General features: G+C 45.2%; 1 protein-coding gene across 3 annotated transcripts in view; it reads left to right on the top strand.

Annotated features, from left to right (window-relative positions):
• LOC123752611 (uncharacterized) overlaps positions 1-27,147 on the top strand; it is a 28,430-nt gene extending 1,283 nt beyond the window's left edge. Inside the window, exons 1-5 of one of the 3 annotated variants that reach the window (XM_069305155.1) lie at positions 24,903-24,990; positions 26,269-26,310; positions 26,391-26,474; positions 26,553-26,846; positions 26,924-27,147. In XM_069305155.1, the coding sequence (XP_069161256.1) occupies positions 26,269-26,310; positions 26,391-26,474; positions 26,553-26,846; positions 26,924-27,037 (534 nt within the window). In that variant the 5' untranslated portion in view covers positions 24,903-24,990 and the 3' untranslated portion in view covers positions 27,038-27,147. Of the gene's footprint in view, positions 1-1,087; positions 1,571-1,645; positions 1,837-1,931; positions 2,128-24,902; positions 24,991-26,268; positions 26,311-26,390; positions 26,475-26,552; positions 26,847-26,923 lie in introns of those variants that run through there. The other 2 variants (XM_069305154.1, XM_045734650.2) reach the window with 2 other exon arrangements.
• Positions 27,148-27,384: the final 237 nt, after the last annotated feature.

Raw genomic sequence — 27,384 nt, 5'->3', positions numbered from 1 at the left:
AGACGACCTTGGCGAGTCTCGGTGTGTAGTTGTGTGGATGCTAGTTTTTTCTAAATTTTTACAAAAAAAAAGGGGGGGGGGGCAAACTTCCTTGGTGACCTTATCTTAAATTCATGAGGTCGAATATCTGATTTAAATATTTAAGTGAAAGTAGAACTTCTGTAAATATTACAATAAAGCAGTCTGTCTTAGTCTTCAGTCTGTCATAACCCTTAATTGTCTAATTATTTAATACTTTTCTTGTGATCGATACCAGCCTCCATTTTATGGGTACGGACTTGCCTTTTAATTGTAGGATGACAAAAGATAAATCAAATATTGGAATTTAGTAAAATGGGGTTATTTTGAGGCTGCCCTAAAGCTTGGGGCTTTAGACCTTAATTTAAAATTGTTCCATTGTTAAAGTTCCTTTTTAGCTTTTAAATTTAAAGGGTCTAAGTTTGTATAGCATTTTAGACTATTCATCAATTTTTTTCTTCCCCCTAAAGTTTGTTTGTGGTAAGGTTGACCTGATTCTACCACAGATTTGTTTGGATATGAAGTTAATCTTCGTTACTGTATTGGGGCTCTACAGAGTGGGTTAAAGGACCAATAAATCTTTTGGTTATAGAATAATTTTGTATACTGCCGATTCTTAACACATACTTTTATCTAAATTAACTTTAATTGATCTTGATGGCTGTAGCTTGGATACTTGGATGTCACCACTTCTCATAAAGAACACATCGGAAATGTGGGGTTCTGTTTCCCCTAAAGTTTCTTGAACTCGATTAAAGTTGAAAAATTACCTGGTTAACTCTAACGTTTGGTACCACTAACATTTAGTCGTCAATATTGCATCATGTCTTGCACAACGTCTTAAACCAACTAATCTTCACATACTAATGTATAAGTTAGTGTAGTTTTCTTGTATATTGCCATACTATAAAACTTAACTACTAAGGGGCACTAATTTTTAAAATGTTTAATAATGTATTTAGTGCAAGGGCCTCAAAGACGTGAATTTTATGAGTATTTTTACAAATCAAAATTTTCTAATGGCTCTTAAACATGGACTTCAAAATGTTTACATCATCCAACCCATCAGCCTGGCTCTTATGGTAGTCTAGCCCGAGGACCGGGAGGTGCGGGTAGTGCCAGCTCTCAGGGGTCATCGGGTCAACATGGCAGCGGTTCAGTATTAGGTGGCGGCCCTGGCGTCGGCAGCGGTCCAGTTCTGGGTGCTGGATTAGGACTTGGCAGCGGTCAAGGCGTAGGTATTAACCTCGGCCAAAGCATCAGCGGTGGTCCAGCTGGCAGTTCTGGTCAAAGAGTTGGCGGGAGTGGTGACAGGACTGGACAGGTTAGCAGTGGACCTCTCGCTTCCTCTGGCACTAGCGGTCCGGCTTTTTCCGCTGGTGCAAGGTATGGCAGTCCTCAAGTGAGCAGAGTTGACGCAGTATTTAACCCCACTGTCACCCAGCTCTTCACCATCGACCGCTTCGTCACCCTCACTGATCAGGCTTTCCAGAGTGTGGCTGTCACCCTCACTTCCCTCACCGTTCAGACTGTCACCACTGGAACACGCGCGGTGAGTACTTGGTATATATTGTGACAAACGATGGTCTGGAGGCTGAGCTTAGACTAACAAAGTGATGTCTTACAGGTGGTCCAGACGCCAGTGGATGATCGCGTCGCCCTCCAGACAACGGTAGTTGTCAGACCTTCAACCCTAACGGTCACGTACGTGCAGTCAGACTTCAGGATTGTGACTGAAAGATCTTTAGACTACGTGACTATTGCCCACACCTCTTACGTCATCATGCAGACGACCTATACTACTACTGCTACCCAAGTGTAAGTTTGATATGTCTACAGTATTGTACTGAAACTTCAAATTCCTTGGCTTACTTCAAAAGGTATTGCCTAATTGCCCACTTTACTCCCCACAGGCTGTCGTACACGACAACGCTGGTGAGAACAAACATTAATACGAAGAGCACAGTGTTCACGGACTACCGCACAGTCACCGACACGGTCCTCGTCCCCGGAGCCCGCTACGGTTAGACAGCTTTAGCACGTCTATCCTTGCTAAGATTTTAAAGAACGAAATATTAAGTATATTCAATAAAATGGTTTCTAGGAGAAGCTTATCATAATTCTTTTTGCCTTAAATAGCTAGATTAGTAGATAGATTTGCAAGCCTTATTGACAAATAAAAGGTGGAATTCAGCAACAGCTGGTGGTCCGGAACCAGGCATTGTCAACCTGAATGACAGGTTCAAGTTGAATGAACTGAGGGATTGGGTTGATTATCTTGCAACCTCCTAACCAAATGTATTAACAGAGAAATGTTGTCCTGGTCAGCACAACTCTCAAATTGCTTAATAAGCACTTGAATTAATTCTTGGTTCCATAACTTAATGTTGTGGGTGGGGAGTCTGAAACCCTTGCTGCTCTCAAAGCAAGAGTCGGTACGTGTCTTCTCGCCGACGGGACATTATTGGATGCAAAACGCAGTGCAGTGTGATCCTATATGGTGGTAGTTAACAAAGTGTGAAAGAATTGCAAACTGGAGTGTAACCAGCGATATTCAGAGGCAAGGTTGCCTGTAACGAAGTGTCGATTCATAGTGAATAATGACCCCCTAGAGGGAAGGAGGGGTCAGACTTGTCCACCGTTGTCATTGATGGATAATTATTTTCTTCCCTTGAAAGACCCCCTCCCCGCTCAGCTCGTTGTCGCCGTGTGGGGGCTTCGTGGGCGGCTGCTGGAGTGTGATGCTCCTTAGGACAGTCCTCTGTCCTTTTCTAGCCTTGTGCTCCTGCTGCCGTCCTCTCCAATTCTGCTGGGCACCTTTTCCTTCTGTTTCGTTTTTCTCCCCCCTCTTCTCCTATCTGCTTGCCGTTTCCTGCCGACCTTTTGCTCGTTCTGGTTCTTCCATGGACTTCTTCTATTTTGACGCCCGGGTGCTTGAGGAGGCATACTCATGCACCCGTAGAACTGCAGTACCCGACGTCGAGAGCGAGGGGACCCTTTTATTGTCAATCCCCACTTCGTCACTGAACCCGATCTCGACGGACTGTCGGTTTCTTAAGGTGGCGTTTGTGGGGCGTATACTCACGACGCACCCCTAGGAGGCCCCGACAAGATCGGCGATAGCTTCTTGTTGGGTGTCCTGCCTCTAATTGTGGCTCCATGGTGGGTGTGGGGGCTCATTCGAGAGTGAATTCTTAATTTCGTCAAGATGATAACCCCTGTTTCGGCTGCTTCTGGCTTACCTTTTCAGGCTCGTGGGGTGGGCGACCAAGCCCCCGAGTCGGTCCGTATTGGAAGACCGGGCTCTGTAGCCTCCGCTGCATTGGGCCCCGACCTTGCTCCTCCTTTGGCCTCTCTGACTCCTTCCCCTGGCTCCCCTCCCTCCTCTGTGGTTGGGTCGAGCCCCAAGCCCCCAGTGGTGACTACCTCGTCCCCTGGCGCGGCTCCTTCTCTAGTTGTACCTACTGCGCCTTTTAATCCCTCTCTCTCTGGGGGTTCTCACCGCCGTTCTCGTCACGGCCGCCCTCGCTCGATTCCTTCCAGTTCTGCTACCTATCAAGCCTTGTTTGGTCCCGCTTCGTGGGCCAAATATTTTGATCTCCTCCCTCTTGATTCTGCGCCTCCTGACGATTTCTCCCTTCATCGACATCTCATTGATTCCGTGGATGCCTCCATTACTTTCAACCCCACTCGTCTCGGTACACGTGTCGTTGCTGCTCCTTCTCAGGATGCTGCTTCCCGCTTGGCTGCCTTATCCTGCCTTGGCGAGACCCCCGTTCGGGTCTCGAAGAACGCTCAATTGAATGCCAGTGTTGGCACTATTTTGCTCCCGCCCCATGTTGCAACCGGTGTTCGGGACCTGCGCGACTGCCACGACGATATTCGCCATATCCTCGCTGCCCAGGGCCATTCTATTCTCCAGGTGGACACGTTTACTCGTCCCCCTCGTGGTAGTCGCTGTCAACCCCTCCGGGTTGTGAAGATTACCTTTGATGGTAGGACCCTTCCACCCTCTGTCATTCTTGCTGGTGCTAGGTGCTCTGTCCAGGAGTACATTCCTTCTCCTCGGCTCTGCAACAAGTGCTGGAGGTTTGGGCATGGTGCCCTCCGCTGCTCCGGGACTGTCTCTCTCTGTCCTTTGTGTGGTGGCGAAGGTCACTCTAAGTCGGAGTGCACTTCTCCCCAGGCTCGTTGCCTCAACTGCGGTGAGGCCCATCCTACCTTCTCCCGTGCGTGTGTCCATTACAAGCTTGAGGCAGCCGTCCTCAACCTGAAGCACCGGGAGCGTTTATCTTTTCCTGAGGCGAGGCGCCAGGTTCGCCGGCTCCCGCCTTATGCTAATATCTCTTATGCTCGCGTGTTGCGCTCTTCCTCTCCTCGTCCTTCCCGCCTTCCTCAGACTCACAACCATTTCCGGGCCTTGGACCCTGATGCGCCCACTGCCCCCTCTGTTCCTTTGGGTTCTCTCCCGAAGAATCCTCCTCCTGGTCCTCTGTCTGGGGTTCCCCTTCCTTCTACCCGGTCTGTCGTGTCTTCTGTGTCTTCTTCCTCGTCCCCCTCCGATCCTCCTTCCCATCCTCTTCCTCCATCTATTGGCTCTCCCCACCGCCTGTCGGTGCAGGCGGATGTCCATCGCTCTCCTAACGGTCGTCGTGTGTGCTCTCGTTCGGCTTCTCCTGTTGAGACACTGGAATCCGTTGCCCGGTACGTAGTTGCTGGGACACCGGTCTCTTTAAGTCAGAAGCGTAAGCCTGGCTCCTCTCCTTCCTCTTCCCCGGCGGGTAAGAAGGCTTCGCTTTCTTCCTCAGCTCCTCCTCCTGGCTCTGTTGCTCCTTCCCCTCCCGTTTCAGTGCTTGCGCCCCCTGTTCCTGCTATGGAGGTTTCTTTGGCCCCTGCTTCCCTTTCGGTTGCTGCTCTTGCTGGGGTGCGCTCCCCTCTTTCTACTCCCCCTCCTCCTGCTGCTGTCCTTGACGGCTCCTCTCCGTTGCCTCCTCCTCTTCCTCCTCCAGACCCTGCCCGCCCACCTCTGCTCTGTTCTCCCGTTTCCTTCCCTCCGTCTTTGCTCAGTTTACCCATGCCCCCTAACCCTGACTTTGCTGACCCTGATCCCGACCCTGATATTCTTTAACGTGCTCTGTTGGTCTTTCGCCTTTGTTTCTTCCTTGTTCTCTGTTTTTGTCCTTTCTCTTCTCGTCGTTGTCCATTCTTCAATGGAACGTTCGAGGTTATTACGCCAATTTCCTCGAACTCCAACTTCTGATTTCGCGGTTTTCGCCCCTTTGTGTCTGTCTCCAGGAGCCCATGCTTGGTGCTCGTCCTGGTCGTTTTCGTGGCTATTCCTTTCTCTCCCCCCCCCCAGCCATTGCTGGGGCTTCTAATTCTTCTGCTCTTTTGATTCGGGCTGATGTTCCCTTTGTTCCTTTACTTTTTCCTTCGCCTCTCCATTGTTCTGCTGCTCGTATCTTTGTGGGGAAATGGTACACAGTTTGTTCCATTTATCTCCCCCCGAGTGTCCCGCTCTCTCTTCCTGATTTGAAACACCTCCTGGACTCCTTGCCGGAGCCTGTGCTCCTGCTGGGTGACTTCAATTGTCGTCATTCTCTTTGGGGTGACGTTCTGACGAATACCCGGGGTCGCCTCCTTGAGCCGTTTCTCCTCTCTTCTTCCCTGTCTCTTCTGAATTCTGGTGAGCCCACTCATTTGGACTCTCGGACTCACACCCTTTCTTGTCTTGATCTTTCTCTCTGCTCTTCTTCTCTTTACTTAGATTTCACGTGGCAGGTTCTTGATGACCTCCATGGAAGTGATCATTTCCCCATCCTTGTTTCCTTTTTCTCTTTTCGCCCTTCCCTCTCTTTCCCTAGGTGGCAGTTTGCTAAGGCAGACTGGACCCTATTTTCCCTCAGTGCTGCTCTCCCTGACCTCTCCCTTCTGCCTCTCTCTCGCGCTCTCCTCCTTTTTCATGACACTGTCTTCAACGCTGCCCTCCGCTCTATTCCTCGCTCTTCCTCTCGGGGTCCACGGAAGTGCGTTCCCTGGTGGAATGCGGACTGTGCTCGGGCTGTCCGCTGTAAGCGTGCAGCCTGGAAGAGGCACCGCCGTAGGCAGACGACCGATTCTTTTCTTTTCTTTCGGAAAGCGAGTGCGGTGGCCCGTAGGGCCATCCGTACGGCTAAACGTGAATGTTGGGCATCTTATGTCTCATCAATTACGTCCGAGACCCCTCTGGCCCAGATCTGGAAGCGTATCCGCAAGATAGCGGGTAAGTTCGTTCCCGATGTTTCACCGGTCCTTCACCTCCATGATACTCTTGTGGCGGACCCGTTGCAGGTCGCTTCCGAACTGGGTTCCCATTTTTCTTCTGTTAGCTCTGGTCTTCATCTTCCCCAATCTTTCCTTCTTCGTAAACCTGTCCTTGAGTCTCGTCCTTTAGATTTCTGCACTCATCTTCAGCTTCCCTATAATGATCCCTTCTCTCTCTCTGAACTTCGTTCTGCCCTGGCCCTCTGCGGTTCTACGGCGGCGGGCTCCGATGGTATTCATTATGAGATGCTTCGCCATCTCCCTCCGGGCACGTCTCAGTATTTACTGAGTCTGTATAATCGGATCTGGGAGTCGTCGTCAGTCCCTGAGGACTGGCTCGATGCCGTTGTCCTCCCTGTTCGCAAACCGGGGTCTCTGGGTACTTCCCCTAAGGACTTTCGCCCTATTGCTCTCACAAGTTGTGTCTGCAAACTCTTTGAACGTATGGTTAACGTTCGTCTGATGTGGTTCCTGGAACACCATCACCTCCTCTCCCCTTCTCAATTTGGTTTCCGCAAGTGCCGCAGCACGACAGATGTCCTGGTGAACTTGGAGGTCTATATTCGTACTGCTTTTGCTGCGAAGACCTCCGTTGTTGCCATCCTTTTTGACCTAGAAAAGGCTTACGACACCACTTGGCGTTATCATATCCTCTCTCAACTTCATTCTTTTGGCCTTCGTGGTCATCTCCCTCTCTTTCTCCGCAGCTTCCTCTCTCGTCGTTCCTTTCGGGTGCGCCTTGGTACCGCTCTCTCTCCCTCTTTTCAGCAATACGAAGGTGTGCCCCAGGGTAGTGTTCTGAGCACTACACTTTTTCTGGTTGCCCTCAATGGTCTTCTTTCCTCTCTTCCTTCTGGTGTCTTCTCCGCTCTCTATGTCGATGATCTTACCCTTTGTTGTCAGGGTGATGATTCGCCTCTCCTTCAACGCCGGCTTCAACTTGCAATTGATGCCGTGTCGTCTTGGGCCACAGGTCATGGCTTCAAGTTCTCTACTTCTAAGACTTGTGCCATGACTTTTACGCGGAAACGGGTTGTTCTTCGTCCCTCTTTGTCGCTTTATGGTCATCCCCTTGAATACAAAGATTCCGCGAAGCTTTTGGGGTTATTCCTTGACACTCGTTTGTCTTGGTCTCCCCATATCTCTTACCTCCGTGTTGAGTGCTCTAAGGCCCTTACCCTCCTTCGGGTCTTGTCCCATACTTCTTGGGGGGCAGATAGGCGCACTCTCCTTGCTTTACATTCCTCTCTCGTCCTGTCTAAGCTCGATTATGGTTGCCCTGCTTACTCGTCTGCTTCTCCTTCTACTCTTCGCCGTCTTGATGCTTTGCACCATACTGGGTTGCGCCTCAGTTCTGGTGCCTTTCGTTCGACTCCCATCCTTAGCTTGTATGTTGACACTGGCTTCCTGTCTCTCCAGGACCGCCGTGATCGCTACTGTCTTCGCTATCTTGCGCGGTCCTTGCAACATCCTTCCTCTCGCCTCTGTCGTGCTTTAACTTTTACCCCTCCTGCGGTTCCTGTTCCTCTTCACCACCTCCCTCTTTCTGTCCGGTTATCTCGCCTACAGGATTCTCTCTCCGTTCATATTTCTGATGTTTCTCCTCGTGTTGTTCCTTCTTTGCCCCCGTGGAGGGTCCCTCTTCCGCGGTTTTGTACTTCCTTGACCCGTATCACTAAAGCTTTTACCCCTCCTGCGGTTCTAAAACGCCTTTTCCTCGAGCACTTTTCTTCTCACTCCCGCTCCGTTTCTGTCTTCACCGATGGGTCTAAGTCAGCGGACGGTGTTGGCTACTCTGTTGTTTTTCCTGATCGCACTTATATGTGTCGCTTGCCTCCGGAGACTAGCATCTTTACAGCAGAACTTTATGCTATTCTCTATGCTCTTCGTCTCCTGCTTTCTCGTTGTCAGTCCTCCTTTGTGGTTGTTGTTGACTCTCGTAGTGCCCTCATGGCTCTCGGGTCCTTTAATCCGGTTCATCCAGTAGTTGTCGAGATCCAGCATTGGCTGTTTCTCGTTCACAGTAAATTTAAGTCGGTTGAGTTTTGTTGGGTTCCCAGCCATATTGGTGTGTCTTTAAATGAGCGTGCGGATGCTGCCGCTAAGGAAGCTGTCCGCTCTTGTCCCATCTCTCGTAAAGGCATTCCGTATTCCGACTTTTACCCGGTTATCCATTCCTCAGTTCTTACCCGTTGGCAGGCTTCTTGGTTGTCTGTTACTGGTAACAAGCTACGTACTCTTAAATGTTGTGTTTCCTCGTGGCCGTCCTCCTTCCACCGTAACCGGCGGTGGGAAACAGCTCTGGCGAGGTTGCGTATTGGCCATACTCGCTTAACCCATGGTCACTTGATGGAGCGCCGCCCTGCTCCTTATTGTCCTAGTTGCATTGTCCCTCTTACGGTCGTGCATGTCCTTCTTGAATGTCCTGACTTCCAGGACGAGCGTGTGTCTTGCTTTCCGACCGCCCCTCGCGGTCACCTGTCCCTCGATAGAATTCTTGGTGACTCGGATACTTTTGATATCGTTCGCCTTATGCGTTTTTGTTCTCGTATTGGCATCCTTGGTGATATTTAGCGCCCTCTGATTATTTTGCGTATTTGATGGTGCTACATAGCCTTCCCGGTTTGGTGCCTTCTTTTGATAATTACTTACTTACTTACTTCCCTTGAAAGAGAATCGTGAATCGGTTGCATGAAGTACCCTCGTATACCTGGCTTGCTCAGAGGAGCACTTGGACATCTGAAGGCAGAACGGAGACTCATTCCATAAGACCGAGAGGAGTAAGGCACAGGAGAAAAATAGTTTGGAGGGTAAAGAGTTCATCTCTTCCACCCGACAGTGGAAGAGTGTACAGTGGGTTATTGTTGTGGTAAATGAGTATTACTATTATCCATACACGAGAACTTTTCAAAGTTAGATTTGAGGTATTGAGCAAGTTTGAGTCAATTTTAGAGCTTAATTTAGTAAAGCCAACTTTAATTTTGACGCCTGGGTGCTTGGGGAGGCATACTCTTGCACCCGTGAAGATGTAGTACCCAACGTAGAGAGGGGAACATTTTGTCAATCCTCCTTTCATCACTGAACCCGATCTCTACGGACTGACGGTTCTTAAGGTGGCGTTTGTGGGGCTTGTACTTGCGACGTACCCCTAAGGGGCCCCCCAGCATGATAAGCTATAGCTTCTTGTTGGGTGTCCTGCTTCTAATTGTGGCTCCATGGTGGGTGTGGGGGCACATTCGTGAATTAAGGCTTTTCCTCGTTTTCATGGCAGATAATGTTTCCCTTGTACATTATTATTGTGGTTGGTGGTGTCGTTGGTATTTCTTTCTAGACAAACCAACCCAAACACTCGATAGTGCTTATACTTTACAAGATCACCCTGGGCGGTTCTGGCACTTGGAGAGGGACTCAATGTCACAGGTTTAGGGGATGCGGCTCCAATAATTAACCTCATTGTCACATGCGCACACCCACTCGAGCTGGTGACTCCCCCCACTCTCCTTATGTGACCCCCCCTCCCCATCCGGCCCGTTGGCGTCGTGAGGGGGCTTGGTGGACGGCTGCCGGGGTGTGATGCTCCGTGGAGCAGTCCTCTGTCCTTTTCTGGCCTTGCACTCCTGTTGCTGTCTTCTCTAATTGTGCCGGATCGCTTTTCCTTTTCCTTGTTTCGTTTTTCTCCCGCTTTTCTATCTGCTTGTCGTTTCCTGCCGACCTTTTGCTTGTTTTGGATTATTTCTTTGGCCTTCTATTTTCACGCCCGGGTGCTTGAGGAGGCATACTCTTGCACCCGTAGAACTGTAGTACCCAACGTCTCAAGCGAAGGGAACCTTTTATTGTCAATCCCCCTTTCGTCGCTGAACCCGATCTCGACGGACTGACGGTTCTTAAGGTGGCGTTTGTGGGGCGTATACTCACGACGCACCTGTAGGGGGCCCCGGCATGATCGGCGATAGCTTCCTGTTGGGTGTCCTGCCTCTAATTGTGGCTCCATGGTGGGTATGGGGGTACATTCGTGGATGAATTTTTCTCTTCGTTTCTATGTCGTTGATTGTTTCCGTTCTACCCTCTCAGGCTCGTGGGGTGGGCGACCAAGCCCCTGAGTCGGCCTGTATTGGAAGACCAGGCTCTGTAGCTCCCGCTGCGTTGGGCCCCGACCTTGCTCCTCCTTTGACCGTCCTGACTTCTTCCCCCAGCTCCCCTCCCTCCTCTGTGGTTGGGTCGAGCCTCCAGCCCCCGGTGGTGACCACTTCGTCCCCTGGTGCGGCCAAGTCTCTCGTTGTGACTACTGCGCCTTTTGACCTCTCTAGGGGTTCTCAACGCCGTTCGCGCCCCCAGCCGCACTCGCTCGATTCCTTCCCGTGCTGATGCGTATCAGGTCTTGTTTGGTCCTGCTTCATGGGCCAAATACTTTTATCTCCTCCCTCTTGATTCTGCGCCTCCTGACGATTTCTCCCTCCATCGGTATCTTGTAGATTCCGTGGATGCGTCTGTTACTTTCAACCCCACTCGTCTCGGTACACGTGTCGTTGCTGCTGCTCCTCAGGATGCAGCTTCCCGCCTGGCTGCCTTATCTTGCCTTGGTGAGATCCCTGTTCGGGTCTCCAAGAACATTCAGATGAATGCCAGTGTTGGCACTATTCTCCTCCCACCCCATGTTGCAACCGGTGTTCGGAATCTGCAGGATTGCCACGATGATATTCGGCATATCCTTGATGCCCAAGGTCATTCTGTCCTCCAGGTTGACTCGTTTACTCGTCCCCCTCGTGGTCGTCGCCGTCAACCCCTTCGCGTTGTGAAGATCACCTTTGATGGTGTGAGAGTTTTTGAGAATTTGTGGAATAAATTGAAATTGGTATAAGGAATTTTAGCTCGGAAAATTTCTAAGAACTTTCTTTATTCTTTAACCTTTATTCCTGTCGTGATATTCAACTAGGTCGCCTGAGGAAGGACTTGCTTAGCTAACACACCAGTGTAGTAACCAGCTCATTCCTCACTTTGGGACCATGTATGAACAATTGACTAGGCGCGAGCAAACGCCGAGACCCCAATGAAAATTGAAATCCCCCCCACTTAGGCCGCCGACCTTCGCCAATCGCCGAAGCGAATCTAACGAGTAGGTCACGGGCTCTCACAACAATAATTTATTGTTGTGTGGTGCCGTATATTTGATCCAAAGCTCAGAAAATTAGTCTCAATGTTAGTCGAGTGTGAAGAACATTTGCATAACAATAATAATGTGTGGGGGTGTAACGAAAAGACAGTGTTAACCATAACAACTTAGTTTATTCAATAAAGTACTAACTACTACAACAAAACAAAAGAAATGTCAATGACGTTACTCGAAATCCTTCCTGTGACACTATCAATGACAGCTAGACACCAGCCCCTCGGACTGCATAATGAACTAACTCGAACATAAGCGTGACCACAGAGGAATCAACAAGCAAGCAAGAACTAACAGATCTATAATCACAATTACAACAAATGACACAGTAGGTTCTGAAACACGTCTCCAGTAACCTCCTAACTGTTCTACGCCTCAGTGCAGTCTACTCCTGCAACAGCGGTTGCAATGCAATCAAATCGGTAGTCTTTCAATGACAACAATAACTAATGGGTTCACTGGCAACTCCAGCACCCTTCCACAAATTAATCCTTACGTTAACACTCCGTCCCACGGACGATCAACAATCAATAACAATTGATTTACGTTAATAACACAATAACATTTACGTTAATAACAAGGTAACATTTACGTTAAATTAACAACTCTTACAACTGTCACTAGTAACGCGGAAATCAAACAACACTCTACCCGTCGAGCATTCAGTGAGAAAATCCCATTAATCCCTGTACTTCCAGACAGCTGATTAATCTCTACTAGTTACGTTAATTTACGTTAATCGGTTACTAATCACTCTGCGATGGTAAACTCTGATTTGCAATGTCCAAAGTGCTAAGAGAACGGTAATCACTCGTGATTACCTTTAGAGTAATTAATTACTATCCTCAAGATCAATAATTAAACAATTAAAATACGCAACCTTTCACACTGGCTCAGCAATTTACATTAAGGTACGAATTCCGTCTAAGCCTTCCATACTCAGACCAATTCAGGCGACTAATAACAGTAATTAGCCCCACGTTTACGTTATTCTAAAATGACGCTACTCCTCTCACGAGTCAATCAAGTGCCGGTACTTCCGGGCAGATAACGACGTTACGTTAATGGAACAATGTAGCCTTCGTGTGAGTCGATCAAACAAGGATCGAGATTAATTACTTTGACTTCCTGAAACACGTCAATTACCCGGCCCACTGACCGTTAATTACGACAGACAATACTCTAATTCTTATCTGGCTGATGGCTAGGCTCCTCGAGACTACCGTAGCTGCTTACAGGAAAGTAAATTAACCCAAACGCATTCTACGTTACTCAAATTGTCCAAGAACAAATTCTCTTAAAGCAATGGGCGTTCCCTTGGTTACGTTATATTAATTGCCTCGCAATCACCTCACTGAATACTGGACTTCGATGTCCTACCAGATAACCAGGAGAATATATTTGTATATCCAAGTACTCGTCTACAGCCGAGTTCCCCCACGACAATGACAAATCACACTAACAAATCACAGTGATTTACGTTACAATCCGGTTGCTATGACAATACTGCAGAACCTAGTAAAATAACCTACAGGACATGAACCCTCTAGAACCCTGCCCCACAATGGTTTTACTGAACTGCAATCACATATGGTGATTGCTCAACACTAGCAACAATCACCATCAAATAACAACCCCCTTTGCAATAACACACACGGCAAGTACTCTAATTTCCAAATATTAGGATACTGCACACACTTACTTACTTACTGCTGCAAAGGACCCCTAGAACATAGGTCAATATATTGCAATCACCACACAGTAAATAACACATTAACACTGGGCACCGTGACACTACGATTATATATATATAATTACCGCTGACACATGTAGTCTACAGCTATCAAACGTTACTGGGAACACTAAGGCGAATCTCACACTCCTTAAATCACATGGGTGAGTGATTTATCGGTCACGCATGCCGATAAACACTCGAGAGTTACGTTACTCGACAGAGCGGGGGCGGTCTCTCTAGACGGCCTCGTCACTCACCAAAACTCACCAAAATTACGTTAATTAATACTGCAACCACAATATATATATTTATATAAATCACACTTGTCACGGCCCTGGGAACACTACAAGAAATTTAAACCACACTGTGGCACACTCCACAATAATCATTGCCAGGAATCACTGGCGTTACACATACCTGAGCGCTCAGTGTTGGAATTCCACACCTGCAAGACCACACATGGAAATGATATCACTCCGTCCCACGGACGATCAAAAATGATTACCACAATGAAATAAAAGAATTTATTACATGGACATCTTCTCAGTCCTTGGCTAATCTATGTATATTCTGTTCCCCGTGTGTACCCACACACACACACTGTACGTCTGTGTACACTAGACTTAAGTCCCTCTGGACTGACAAGATGACATCACAGGTGATTAATCTCCTCGCCCACAATTCACTCCACCTGAACAGGTGCTGCGTGACAATGTGACGGAACACTTGACCTCGAATTCAAGCTTTAGAGACTACTAATCACCGAAATACACACATAGGTACTTACTCATTCACACTGCCGGCTTTACACACCATTCCCATACATCAGGCACCCCGCTATAGGTGGCTGGCTCGCTCCGGGTGGCGTAGGCGGCGGTAGTTCCTGACCGTAGTACAAACACGGGAAATTGCCTTAACACTGACACGAATTTCCCCGTTCCCATCGACTGCTACAGAGCACTAGCAAGTCTAATCATCACTGGTATGGGATCTACGAGTCTGTTGCTGCTCGTATGCACATTCCCCCACGATCCCAGATCACTGTACCTCTACCCCCTGCATACAATAATGTCTTAAACCCCTCCAAGCGACGACTTCGGCCGGATTCTGTGACGACCGATGTCGTAGGTGAAGCAGGAAGCATCAGCAGTTGTAGTCCAGCCACCACGACGCCCTATACATCAATTTGGCCGAATTGAGTACAGGAACGTCTTGACAAGGTGGCGGCTGAGTTCAGAATGATGCTACACAACGGCTATTCCCGCGTCCTTCTCGAAATAACCAATGAGAGGAAGGCATACAGCGGCCTACCCCTCTCATCCAATCAGCGACGGTGTAGCATAGCCCCTAGGGCTGCTCCAAGATGGCCGACCAACATGGCGGCTCAAGATGTTTACTAAGATGGCGGCTGTCTCCATGACAACCACTCAAGTGGCCAGCGAGCGTGGGGCCCCACATGTTTCACCCCACGCCTGCGGCCTAGGCGTTCGCGCGCAAAGTTGTCTGGCTCCATGCCATACAATGAGATGATGCTATCAGCTCTAGCACTGTCCACAGACATGCCACCCCGGCCAGGGTAACATTTATGGACTGCTGATGACTGGGGCTCTCACATGAGCCCAAACACTAGATGTTTCGGTTGCTGGTACAAAACTTAAGTCCGCCCACTTAACAAGTGCACTTAACAAGTGTACTGGCTCCCACAGGCATAAGAGCACTATTGTAAGTGAGCTGGTGAACCACCACCTCACAGATGGTAGGACCCTTCCATCCTCTGTCATTCTTGCTGGTGCTAGGTGCTCTGTCCAAGAGTATATTCCTTCTCCTCGACTCTGTAACAAGTGCTGGAGGTTTGGGCATGGTGCCCTCCGCTGCTCTGGGACTATCTCTTTTGTGTGGGGATGAAGGTCACTCTTAAGTCGGAGTGTACTTCTCCCCAAGCTCGCTGCCTCAACTGCGGTGAGGCCCATCCTACCTTCTCCCGTGCCTGTGTCCATTACAAGCTTGAGGCAGCCGTCCTCAACCTGAAGCACCAGGAGCGTTTATCTTTTCCTGAGGCGAGGCGCCAGGTTTGCCGGCTCCCGCCTTATGCTAACATCTCTTATGCTCGCGTGTTGCGCTCTTCGTCTCCTCGTCCTTCCCCCCTTCCTCAGACTCTCAACCGTTTCCGGGCCTTGGACCCTGATACGCCCACTGCCCCCTCCTCTGTCCCTTTGTGTTCTGTCCCGAGGGGTCCCCCTCCTGGTCCTCTGTCTGGGGTTCCCCTTCTTTCTACCCGGTCTGTCATGTCTCCTGTGTCTTCTTCCTCGTCCCCCCTCCGATCCTCCTTCCCATCCTCTTCCATCTATCGGCTCTCCCCGCCGCCTGTCGGTGCAGGCGGATGGCCATCGCTCTCCTAACGGCCGTCGTGTGTGTTCTCGTTCAGCTTCTCCTGTTGAGACACTAGAATCCGTTGCCCGGTACGTAGTTGTTGGGACACCTGTCTCTTTAAGTCAGAAGCGTAAGCCTGGCTCCTCTCCTTCCTCCTCCCTGGCGGGTAAGAAGGCTTCGCTCTCTTCCTCAGCTCCTACTTCTGGCTCTGTTGCTCCTTCCTTTCCCGTTTCAGTGATTGCGCCCCCTGTTCCTGCTATGGAGGTTTCTTTGGCCCCTGCTTCCCTTTCGGTTGCTGCTCTTGTTGGGGTGCGCTCCCCTCTTTCTACTCCCCCTCTTCCTGCTGCTGTCCTTGACTGCTCCTCTCCGTTGTCTCCTCCTCTTCCTCCTCCGGACCCCGCCCGCCCACCTCTGATCTGTTCTCCCGTTTCCTTCCCTCCGTCTTTGCTCAGTTTACCCATGCCCCCTAACCCTGACTTTGCTGACCCTGATCCAGGCCCTGATATTCTTTAACGTGCTCTGTTGCTCTTTCGCCTTTTTTCTTCCTTGTTCTCTGTTTTTGTCCTTTCTCTTCTCGTCGTTGTCCATTTTTCAATGGAACGTTCGAGGTTATTACGCCAATTTCCTCGAACTCCAACTTCTGATTTCGCGGTTTTCGCCCCTTTGTGTCTGTCTCCAGGAGCCGATGCTTGGTGCTCGTCCTGGTCGTTTTCGTGGCTATTCCTTTCTCTCCCCCTCCCCCCCCAGCCGTTGCTGGGGCTTCTAATTCTTCTGCTCTCCTGATTCGTGCTGATGTTAGATTATTGGAGATTATTGGAGATTACAAAGATTATTGGAGAATACAAACCTGGATACATGTAAGGAAATGTCAAGACACACAAGCCTGGAAACTTACTTCAGCCATTCATCAGCCAGATACCCAGACCTACGTAAAGACTGGCAAAGCGACTCAACGGCTTGATGACTTCTTATGTCCCTTGCGCCTTCAGCCTGAAGTCTCCAAAGGAATTTGTTGACTTACTGCAGGGAACACGGGCCACAGGGATAAGAGCCTCGTTGGACGTAGAATCACTGTTTACCAACGTACCTGTGGATGAAACAATCGGGACGATAGCGAACAGAGTATCGTGATCCGGCCTGTGCTCCTCTTGACATACCAGAAAACATTCTAAGGAAACTACTCCAAGCTTGTACTAAAGAGGCACCGTTCTTGAGCCCAGATGGGCACATGTACCCAAGAACCCATGGCAAGTAGATGGGGTCGCCATGGGTTCTCCCCTAGGTGTCCTGTTTGCGAACTTCTACATGGGAACCATCGAACAAATGGTCTTAGTCGACATGAACTTGAAACCGGCCATATACTGCAGGTATGTTGACAACATTTTTACACAGGTACCTGATGTCAGACATCTGCAGGAGCTGAAGGAGGCATTTGAGCGGAATTCTGTGTTGCGTTTCACTTACGAGATGGAGAAGGATGGGAAGCTGCCCCTTCTAGATGTAACAGTCATGGAAAGAAGCGGTGGTTTCCACACTGTAGTCTACACTAAGGAAACAAACATAGTAATGTGCCTCAATGCCAACAGTGACTGCTCAGACAGGTACAAGAGGAGTGATGTTAACGCTTATGTCGACGGCGCTCTCAGCCACAGCTCAGGATGGAAGCAAGTCGATGAAGAACTCTGTAGGGTAAGGCAGGTCCTAGTCAACAACGGCTTCTCCAATGGTTTCGTTGAAGACATCATAAGAAGGAAGGTGAAGTACCATGTAACCTCTGAAGAGGCAACTAACACAACACCTATACCCCCTATTAGACTATTTTACAGGAACTTCTTTTCCACAGCTCATAAAACGGAGGAAAGGGTCCTGAAAGATATTGTTAATAGAAACGCTATCCCTACAGACAAAAATCAGAAGATACAACTGACGATTTACTATAAAACCAAAAAAACGGCCAGCCTACTCATGAGAAACTCTCCAGACACAAAGCAGAACGCTTTAAAAGAGACCAACGTCGTCTATGCCTTCAAATGCCCACTTAGGGACTGTAAGCCTCAAAGAACTCAGTATATAGGCAAGACAAGAACATCTCTTTCCAGGCGATTAACGATGCATAAGCAACAGGGCTCCATTAAGGAACATATAATCTCTTCCCACAACCAGACCATCACCAGAGAAATCTTAGCAAACAACACCGAAATCATCGATAGATACAGCGATAGCAGGCGGCTTGACATCTGCGATGCACTACACATCAAGAAGTCAACACCAGCAATCAACAGCCAATTAATGCACAACTATATTCTACCCACTTCAAGACTCCGCTCCAATATAGAAACATCAAGAAATAGGCCCTCTCCAGTTACTTCCATTCTTATCTTCAATTTATCCAATTAATACCCATTGTTTCGTGTTCTGTCCTGTGTTGAAAGTTTTGTTCACCTCATCCAAAACTGTTGTAACATATCACCTCACCCAAAATGCGGGTATAAAATAAAATGAAAGCTGTTTAAATCATAGCATATTAAGAACTCTGTTTAATGTTTGCAGGTTATAGTTGTGTGTGTGTAAACTAAAAGTCTTTGAAAATGTAATAAGTTATTACAAAACGTGTTCAAGTGTCGCGTCAGACTAGAAATAAAAATGAATTATGGAGAACTGATTTTTCAATTACCATCGACAGTGAAAAGAAACATAAGAAATATTGAGAAAATTCGTGTTAGAATTATTCATCTTACTTTTTCGGTCATATTTAATAATAATATATATATATATATATATATATATATATATATATATATATATATATATATATATATATATATATATATATATATATATATATATATATATATATATATATATATATATATATATTTTTTTTTATAGGGAAGGGAGTACCACCTCTGGCTGGAAGAAGGGGGACCCATAGCCTCGGAGGAAACCACACATAACGCATTGGAGGGAATGTGGGTCCCCTCCAATACAGTTTCTGTGTGCTTTTCTCCTACCACCCCCTTCCCTTTTTTTTTTTCCTTTATTGTGTATTTAAAGGTTACAAAACATACAAGACAAATGCCTAAAGGTTATGGATCTCTTGAAGCTCCTCCGCTTCTGGACAGGAACCGAGGACGCAGCAAGCATTTCCCCTCTGGATCGCCACACTGAGACGCTGAAATAAAAAACTGGAAGCCCTTGGGTCTCTGGTGACGTCAATGAGCTTGGACCCCAATTCCTTGAGAAATCCCAAGGCACTCTTGCCCCAGGGGCCATGCGTCTCAGACGCTATGGGAACAAAGAGGTATTGACCTTCCAGTCGCCTGTACTTGAGTGATTTTGCTGTTTCCCTGTGGTTGGCCGCCCCACCTGCTTGATCAGCTCCGAAGTGTACATAGGTGTCAGCCAGGGTGGATACACATGTGTAGTCCCACACCAACTGTCTACCCTCCTTCCATGAGTATATGGTGATGCCATCAGGGCGAAGTGCTGGGAAATCCGGGTTTTGGACCCCTAGGATGCGAGGTTCTCTCTCCGCTGGGCACCCAGCTGAGACGAGGCTTCTCTTGATGATGTCATTGACCTCGTTGTGTCTTGCATGCCAGCCCTTTGTGCTTCCGCAATGCAACCCATGCAGTCCGTATTGGTCTGCTTCCACCCTGTTGCAAATACACTTGTATTCAGTGTGAATTGGGGCACCAAGGCGGAGGGCCACTGCTACACGAAGGGATTCTGGATCTAGGCGCGTGCCCATTGCAGACATGGGTACTGCCAGGAGGAAGTCTCCTGCATGGGGGGCACGCACTGCTCTGAGGCGGGCTTTCTCCTTGTCTGATGTTGCGACGCTTAGCATGGCATCAGCTACTTTTTCCACTAGAGGGTGGTCCCAGCCGGACTGTTTGTGCCGGTACGATATATATATATATATATATATATATATATATATATATATATATATATATATATATATATATATATATTATATATATGTATATATGTGTGTGTGTGTGTGTGTGTGTGTGTGTGTGAGAAAGCTGCATGAACGCGCAAGCCATATATCACAAAGAACTCTTTGACCCGGCCAGGATTCGAACCCATGCCGTCCAGGATCACCCCTAAACGTACACGTACCGTGACCACCGCACCAATCTATATCGTCTATATCAATCAATGATCGTCTATAAAGACCTTATTGACGATCATTGGTGCGGTGGTCACGGTACTGTGTACGTTTAGGTGTGATCCTGGACGACATGGGTTCGAATCCTGGCCGGGTCAATGAGTTCCTAGTGATATATGTCGTACCTAGTGGCCAGAACGTACTACTCAGCCTACTATGCAAGGCCCGATTTGCCTAATAAGCCAAGTTTTCATGAATTAATTGTTTTTCGACTACCTAACCTAACTCTTTCGGCTACCTAACCTAACCTAACTTTTTCGGCTACCTAACCTAATCTAACCTATAAAGATAGGTTAGGTAGGGTTGGTTAGGTTCGGTCATATATCTACGTTAATTTTACCTCCAATAAAAAAAATTGATCTCATACATAATGAAATGGGTAGCTTTATCATTTCATAAGAAAAAAATTAGAGAAAATATATTAATTCATTAAAACTTGGCTTATTAGGCAAATCGGGCCTTGCATAGTAGGCCGAGAAGTGCATTCTGGCTACTAGGTACGATATATATATATATATATATATATATATATATATATATATATATATATATATATATATATATATATATATATATATATTCTTATGAGTAATAAAAGTATGTGTTTGTGGGAGAAAAGAATTGGCAAAATGATCAGGAAAAGAGAAGAGCCTCAAAATAACAATTCACTTATGGTATATTGCACTAACACTAGAAGTTTAAGAAATAAAATAAACTATTTAAATGCTCTTGTCTGCACAGAAAAAATAGATATTATTGCACTTACCGAAACGTGGATGAATGTAGAAAATAGAGAGCTATTAGCTGAATATCAAATATATGGATTTAAACTATTTCACACAGATAAATATATTAGACGAGGAGGGGGAGTAACCATATATGTTAGGGACAATTTAAAATGTAGTCTCAGAGGGAATTAAAACTGAGCCACATACAGAAACTATTTGGATAGAATTAAACGAAAAAGCAAATAACATTACAATAGGAGTTATATATAGGCCACCAAATTTAGACAGAATGGAAGCAAAGCATCTATGGGATGAAATATCTAGAGCATCTAGATCTAACAGAATTTATGTCATGGGTGACTTTAATTTTAGTGGAATAAACTGGTTGAACAAAACAGGGAATAATGAAGCAGAAGATTTTCCAGAATTAATTGACGATTGCTTTCTTACGCAACACATTAAGGAACCAACGCGGGGAAATAATATTTTAGATTTAGTGTTAACTAACAGGGAAACGCAAATTAAGGACATCGAAATAGGAAGTGAGCTAGGGAACAGTGATCATAAAGAAATCAGATTTAGCATTCAATGGAATAGATCCGTAGGAGAAAATTCTGTTAAAGTGCCTGATTTTCGAAAAGCTGATTTCAATAGCCTAAGAAATTTTTTGGGTCAAATAGATTGGAAAGTCTTGGGTATGGGTTGTGGGCCGGTATTGGAGCTAGACGTGAACCCAGCGATAGGTGACGTAAATGGGGTTTTCGATGTGGATTCAAAATATAACCTATTTAAAAATATTCTAACCAAAGCCCAGGAATGTAGTATACCATATAAATTGAATAGATCGAATACTAATGATCCAAAGTGGATAACAAAGGATCTGAAGAACCTTATAGGTAAAAAGAGAGCGTGGAACAAAAGGAGTAAGAATGGGGAAGTCTGTTTAGAACAGGAATTCGTACAACTGATTAGAAATACTAATAAAGAGATAAGGAAAGCAAAAAGAAACTATGAAGTTCGCATAGAAGAGCAAGCAAAAACAAATCCTAAAGGGTTTTTCTAATTATACCAGACAAAGATTAGGGAAAGGATAGGTCCATTAGAAACTGAGACAGGTCAAATAACAGACAGTGCTGAAGAGATGAGTAGCATTTTTAATAAATATTTTGTATCTGTATTTACTAAAGAGGAATTAACAATATGCCTTCAGCCGAACAAGTCTATGTGGGTGGGGACGAGGGTTGTGTTCACGAGTTTAGCAGTTACCGGGGAAGATGTTCTTAAACAAATAGTAAAACTCAAACCAAACAAATCCCCAGGGCCGGATGAAGTGTTTGCCAGGGTGCTTAAAGAATGCAAAGAGGAGCTTTGCGACCCACTGTCTACCATATTTAATAATCAATAGAGTCAGGCAGAGTGCCAGAGTTATGGAAAGTTGCTAATGTGATACCAGTTTTTAAGAAAAGAGATAGATCACTTGCGTCTAACTATCGGCCAATTAACCTAACGTCTATTGTGGGAAAGTTACTCGAATCTATAATTGCAAATAAAATTCGTCTCTATCTTGAAAAACATAAATTAATGATTGAGTCGCAACATGGTTTTATAAATGGCCTGTTCATGTTTAACAAATTTGTTATTTTATATTTTATTCTAGCATAGTTGAGGCAGTTGATAGTGGTAAGGATTGTGATGTTGTGTACCTTGACTTTAGCACAGCTTTTGATACAGTGCCACATGAAAGACTGATTAAAAAGATACAGGCTCGTGGTATTGGGGGTGCTATATTAAGCTGGATTAGGGCATGGCTATACAAAAGGAAACAGAGTTAGTATAAATGGAGTCAAGACAGGGTGGGAAATTGTTGTAAGTGGAGTGCATCAAGGCTCAGCCCTGGGACCTCTGTTGTTTAGATTATATATAAATGATTTAGATTCAAGTTTGAGTAGCAACATTTGCAAATTTGCCGATGATACGAAAATCGGTACGGAAATTAATTCGGTGGAGGACTCACTATCACTTCAAGTTGATCTAGATAGGGTTTTGAAATGGTCAAAGGATTGGCAGAAGCAGTTTAATGCTGATAAATGTAAAGTTCTGAGGCTAGGTAATGATGATAGAGTTACAAGATACGAGCTAGATGGTGTTGAGATTGCAAAGTCGGATTGCGAAAGGGATCTGGGAGTTATGATTAGTAAGAATTTAAAACAAAAGGATCAATGCATGAATGTTCGTAATAAGGCAAATCGGACACTCGGATTTATTAATCGCAGCGTTAGTAACAAGACACCTGGTGTGGTTCTTAACCTATATCTTGCTCTGGTTAGGCCCCATTTAGATTATGCAGTTCAGTTTCGGTCGCCGTATTATAGAATGGATATAAATTCACTTGAACGTGTCCAGCGTAGGATGACTAAGTTAATTCCCCGAATTAGAAATCTTTCATATGAAGAGAGATTAACAAAGCTTAAGTTGCATTCACTGGAAAGGCGAAGAGTTAGAGGTGACATGATAGACGTTTACAAGTGGATGAATGGACATAACAAAGGGGATATTAATAGGGTATTAAAAGTATCAACACAAGGCAGAACACGAAACAATGGGTATAAATTGGATAAGTTTAGATTTAGGAAAGACTTGGGTAAATACTGGTTCAGTAACAGGGTTGTTGATTTGTGGAACCAATTGCCGCGTAACATGGTGGAGGTGGGGTCCCTCGATTGTTTCAAGCATGGGTTGGACATGTATATGAGTGGGATTGGGTGGTTAGGAGCTGCCTCGCATGGGCCAATAGGCCTTCTGCAGTTGCCTTTGTTCTTATGTTCTTATACATGCGCATCACACCTAGTAATGAGGATACTCCACATCCCTCATCATGGCTACGCATTAAGAAAAACCAAGGGGACCTTCTCCACGACTCTCCCAAGGACGCTACGACCCGTGGAGAGTCGTCAGCTGAGTCGGAGACTACAAACTTCAGGCACTCTCTCCTTCAGACTTGTAGACACCCTAATGTTGGCCGCCACTCGATGAACATCCATGGTACATTACAAAACCTTTGTGAATTACCGCCCGACTTACAAAGTCTGTGCGAGAAGTTGGTCGCTAAAAGAGCAACGCCCAACATATCCCCATCAGGTGGGGCTCCTTTAAGTCCCTATTCTCCTTTTGGAGCCGTGTTCTGTCTGCATTGCAGAATAGGGATTTGCACGACAGTTGCTCTGCTGGTGGGGGAACCTCTGCCAGAACACCCCCCATCGTGTAACCCACCTTACTATTATGTCTCATCTGGTCGTCTCTTTCTTCAAATCTCAACTCCCTTAGCTGGGCCTGCGCCCCTTCGTTATTCTTATATTCGGCTCCTTTTGGACAGTAATTGGCAACTCCCATTTTACACTACAAGCCTAGACTCATTTATCGTTTCCATCGTTATACAACGTTTGTTTCAACTTACGATTAATATCATATTGTAAAATCATGTAAACATTAGCGTATTGACTTCTCACACGTTTTATATCACTTACAATTATTATTGTATTATACGTTTTATAATATTTAGTTTACACTACAAGCTTACACTTACTTATTATATTCACTGTTATTCAATGTTTGTTTCAACTCACGATCTATTTTTATTACTAATTTCATATTGTTAAATCATGTAAACATTAGAGCCACGTGTTTGTATCATACAATTATTATTGTTAGCAAGGAAAACTAAAATAAAATATAATAAAATATACAAACCCCTTTTAGGATTTTGCTCAAACCTTCGAAAACATTAATTTAAGCCCACAAGTGTTATTTCACAATATGTGAGTGTAGGCCTTGGTAAATATATACCTTTAGGCCTACGGTGTTAGAATTACTCATGATCAAATAACTACCCAAATATTATAAGATAAAAGAAAATATTATAAGACAAAAGAAAATATTGTAAGCACAACTAATATTTTTGGCTAATAATCAGTAACGCAATAGAAAGCCTGCAAATAAATTAATATTTTACAGGCGATGAGTCACAATAACGTGGCCAAATTATTACGTGACCTAACATAAGCTTACCCTTCCATTTATCTTTCTTTCTCTTTCCTTTTCTTTCTCTCCTCTCTTTTTTCTGTTCATTGTTTTTTCTCTTATGTTCCCTTCCTATCCTCTTCTTATTCCTATTACTAACTCCTCTCATTCGGTGGTTTTAATAGGAGCTGCCTCGTACGGGCCAATAGGCCCTCTGAAGTTCTTATTCCTACTCTACCCCCTCTACTACATCTTACTTTGCTCCTCACCGCTCTTGCCTATTTATTGCCTGCATATACTTCCTCATCACAATCGACTTGAGAATGGTCCAGGACGGACCAAAACGTCGTCGTCCCTTCACCTTCTAGTGTGTGGTCTGATCAACTTAACATTTTAAGTGCCTGGCCCGCCTTCAACCCTCAGTCAGTCCACTGTTGTCTGTGTGGTACCTTCTCTTCTACTTTAAGTGTTGTTAAAGGTTGGTTTTAAGCTAAATGTAAGATTAAGTTCTCTACTGATATAGTTTTTTATTGTTATTTTATTATTCGTGTAATTGGTAGTTTAATACGTATTAATTTCATTGATATGGGTTAAAAGTAGCATCTTAATTTGTATGCTTGGGACATTATCCAGGCGATAATGTGCTATTGAAAGAATACGGTGAAAGGATATAATAGGTGGAGATTAACCTGATACTTAAACTTAGTGATATTAAATTCGTGTAAGGGGATATTTTAGGTTAGAAGCTTAACCACTACTAGGCATGTAAGTAAAATATTTTAACCAGAGTAACAGGTGTACTTAACTATACCCCACACGTGGTCTGTAACATGAAATGAAATCTATTAATATAGTACTAGTGATTTAAGAAAAAAAATATGCTTGAAATTTCGTTAGAGTAATTCCAGATGTAACAAATCTGAAGTTTTGAAGACTTCAAATTGGTTGTTTCGTCAAAGTTCCGGATTACTTAATCAAAAATATTAGTTAAATAACTCAATTGATTGACACTTCTGAGTTAGGCTTCATAAATTTTAGCCTCGGCGGCTAAAAATTTAAGTGTCTTTTGAATATACCAGTTTCCGTATTATAACTACTCAACATTAACCTTTTGAATATTGCCTGACAATCATTAAACATAACGTTAGGGGCCGTGTTAATAACGACTGAATCAATTATCTAAATGGAACTCTAAGTTGTAATCTTCACTTCACCCGATGTTATTTAACTGAATAGTTATCATTGCCCAATTAGAATCATTTGAATTTAATAAACTGTATAGTCTTTAAACAGTTTTAAGCTTTTAAATATCTATGTATTGAGTAATGTGGAAAGTGTGCTTGGCCGTTCATAAATTGCTAAACCGTAAAGTCTCGTTAAGTGGTCTAATGTCGAAGCACCCAGTCTTTACCTTCTGGACGCCTCGGTATCCCACTACCTTCCCAACCATCTTTAATTATCTGCCCGGCTTCAAAAACTTTGTTATAACTAATTGTTGTACTACAGACAAATTCTAAAAATTTCTCTAGATGTCAGTCGGTCATGAACTACTCGGTATTATAACGTCAGTTATGTTAACAATTCAAAGTAAATCTGATGGTTTATTGAGATCGTCGTCCCTTCAATTTCTAGTGTGGTCTGGTCACCATACTTCAGCCACGTTATTGTGACTCATCGCCTGCATCTGATGGTTTATGGTAATGGTAACCAAAAACACTATTGTGATTTGATTTAAAAGTGCATTTTTTCTGCACAGATGGCGGTATTTGCTCTACTAATCCTCGGTTGCATCGCCCAGGTAATTGCCAAATTACTGTATTCTCAAATAACTAATAATAATAAAAAAAAATTGAAAGACTAATAATTGCTCTCCAACAGATCCTGGGTCAGGCATACCAACCTTATGGCACCCACGCGCCCCTACCAGTCGTTACCCCCACAACCTCCACTGTAACCACTGAGGTTGGTAACCATGGCATTACTTTTCTTAACCAAAATGTTATTTATACTTTAACAAAGTAATGATGTATAATATTGCAGACTACCCTGACCCACACTCTGCGGGAGACTACAACCTCTGACGTCTGGGTTACTGAGCAGACAGCGATCACCCTGACAGTCACCCAGACCTCCACCCAATGGGAGTTTGTTCCTCAGCAGCCACAGACGGTGACCTCTGTGATAAGGGTCACCTCCACACCAGTAGTGTTGGTGACGGCTACGGTGGGGGTCTACCCAGTGAGCACAATGATCTCTGTCTACAGTCAGTTCGTCACCACAACAGATACTGTTAAATACTGGCAGACTATAACCCACGTGGCTGTTGCTCACGAGGTAAGTTTGTAGTCTTTAACTTGTGCAAGTGTTCATTTACTTAATTACACAAACTTCAATAATGTTTGTATTTGCAGATCCAGACGGTCCCTGTGGTAACTACACAAGAACTCTTCCAGGAAATAGTAACTACAATCACCCAAATAGTAACTACTACGGTTACTTCCACCACCGCCAGATACTATGCTTAGAGGGATTATAGATCATATAATTGGCATAGCATTGTAATTTAAAACGGAAATTTTTTAAATTATGGAAGATGTTTTGATTTAAATTCAAAGGGAAATAAAATCTTTGAATAGTTAGTTGTATTAGTAGTAATGTTAGACTCCCTCGTAACTATGGAATACCTCTGGTTACTACTAGTAAAATTACTAGTTCTTCTACTAAGATGAGCTGGTTAAAGGACAAAAAATTATTTCTATTAAGCCACCTATCAAAAGTTCGACTTATACTCTATTGGAATCTGTAACGGTCTAATCAGGTGCATGCTCGAGACCCCTAAACGTTTCTTGGTACTTCTGCATTGAGCTCATAA

The sequence above is a fragment of the Procambarus clarkii genome, chromosome 54, assembly GCF_040958095.1.
Source record: "Procambarus clarkii isolate CNS0578487 chromosome 54, FALCON_Pclarkii_2.0, whole genome shotgun sequence".
Taxonomy (NCBI): Eukaryota; Metazoa; Arthropoda; class Malacostraca; order Decapoda; family Cambaridae; genus Procambarus; species Procambarus clarkii.
Note: the sequence above shows the minus strand (reverse complement) of the source record. Positions and strands in the feature narration are given on the sequence as shown.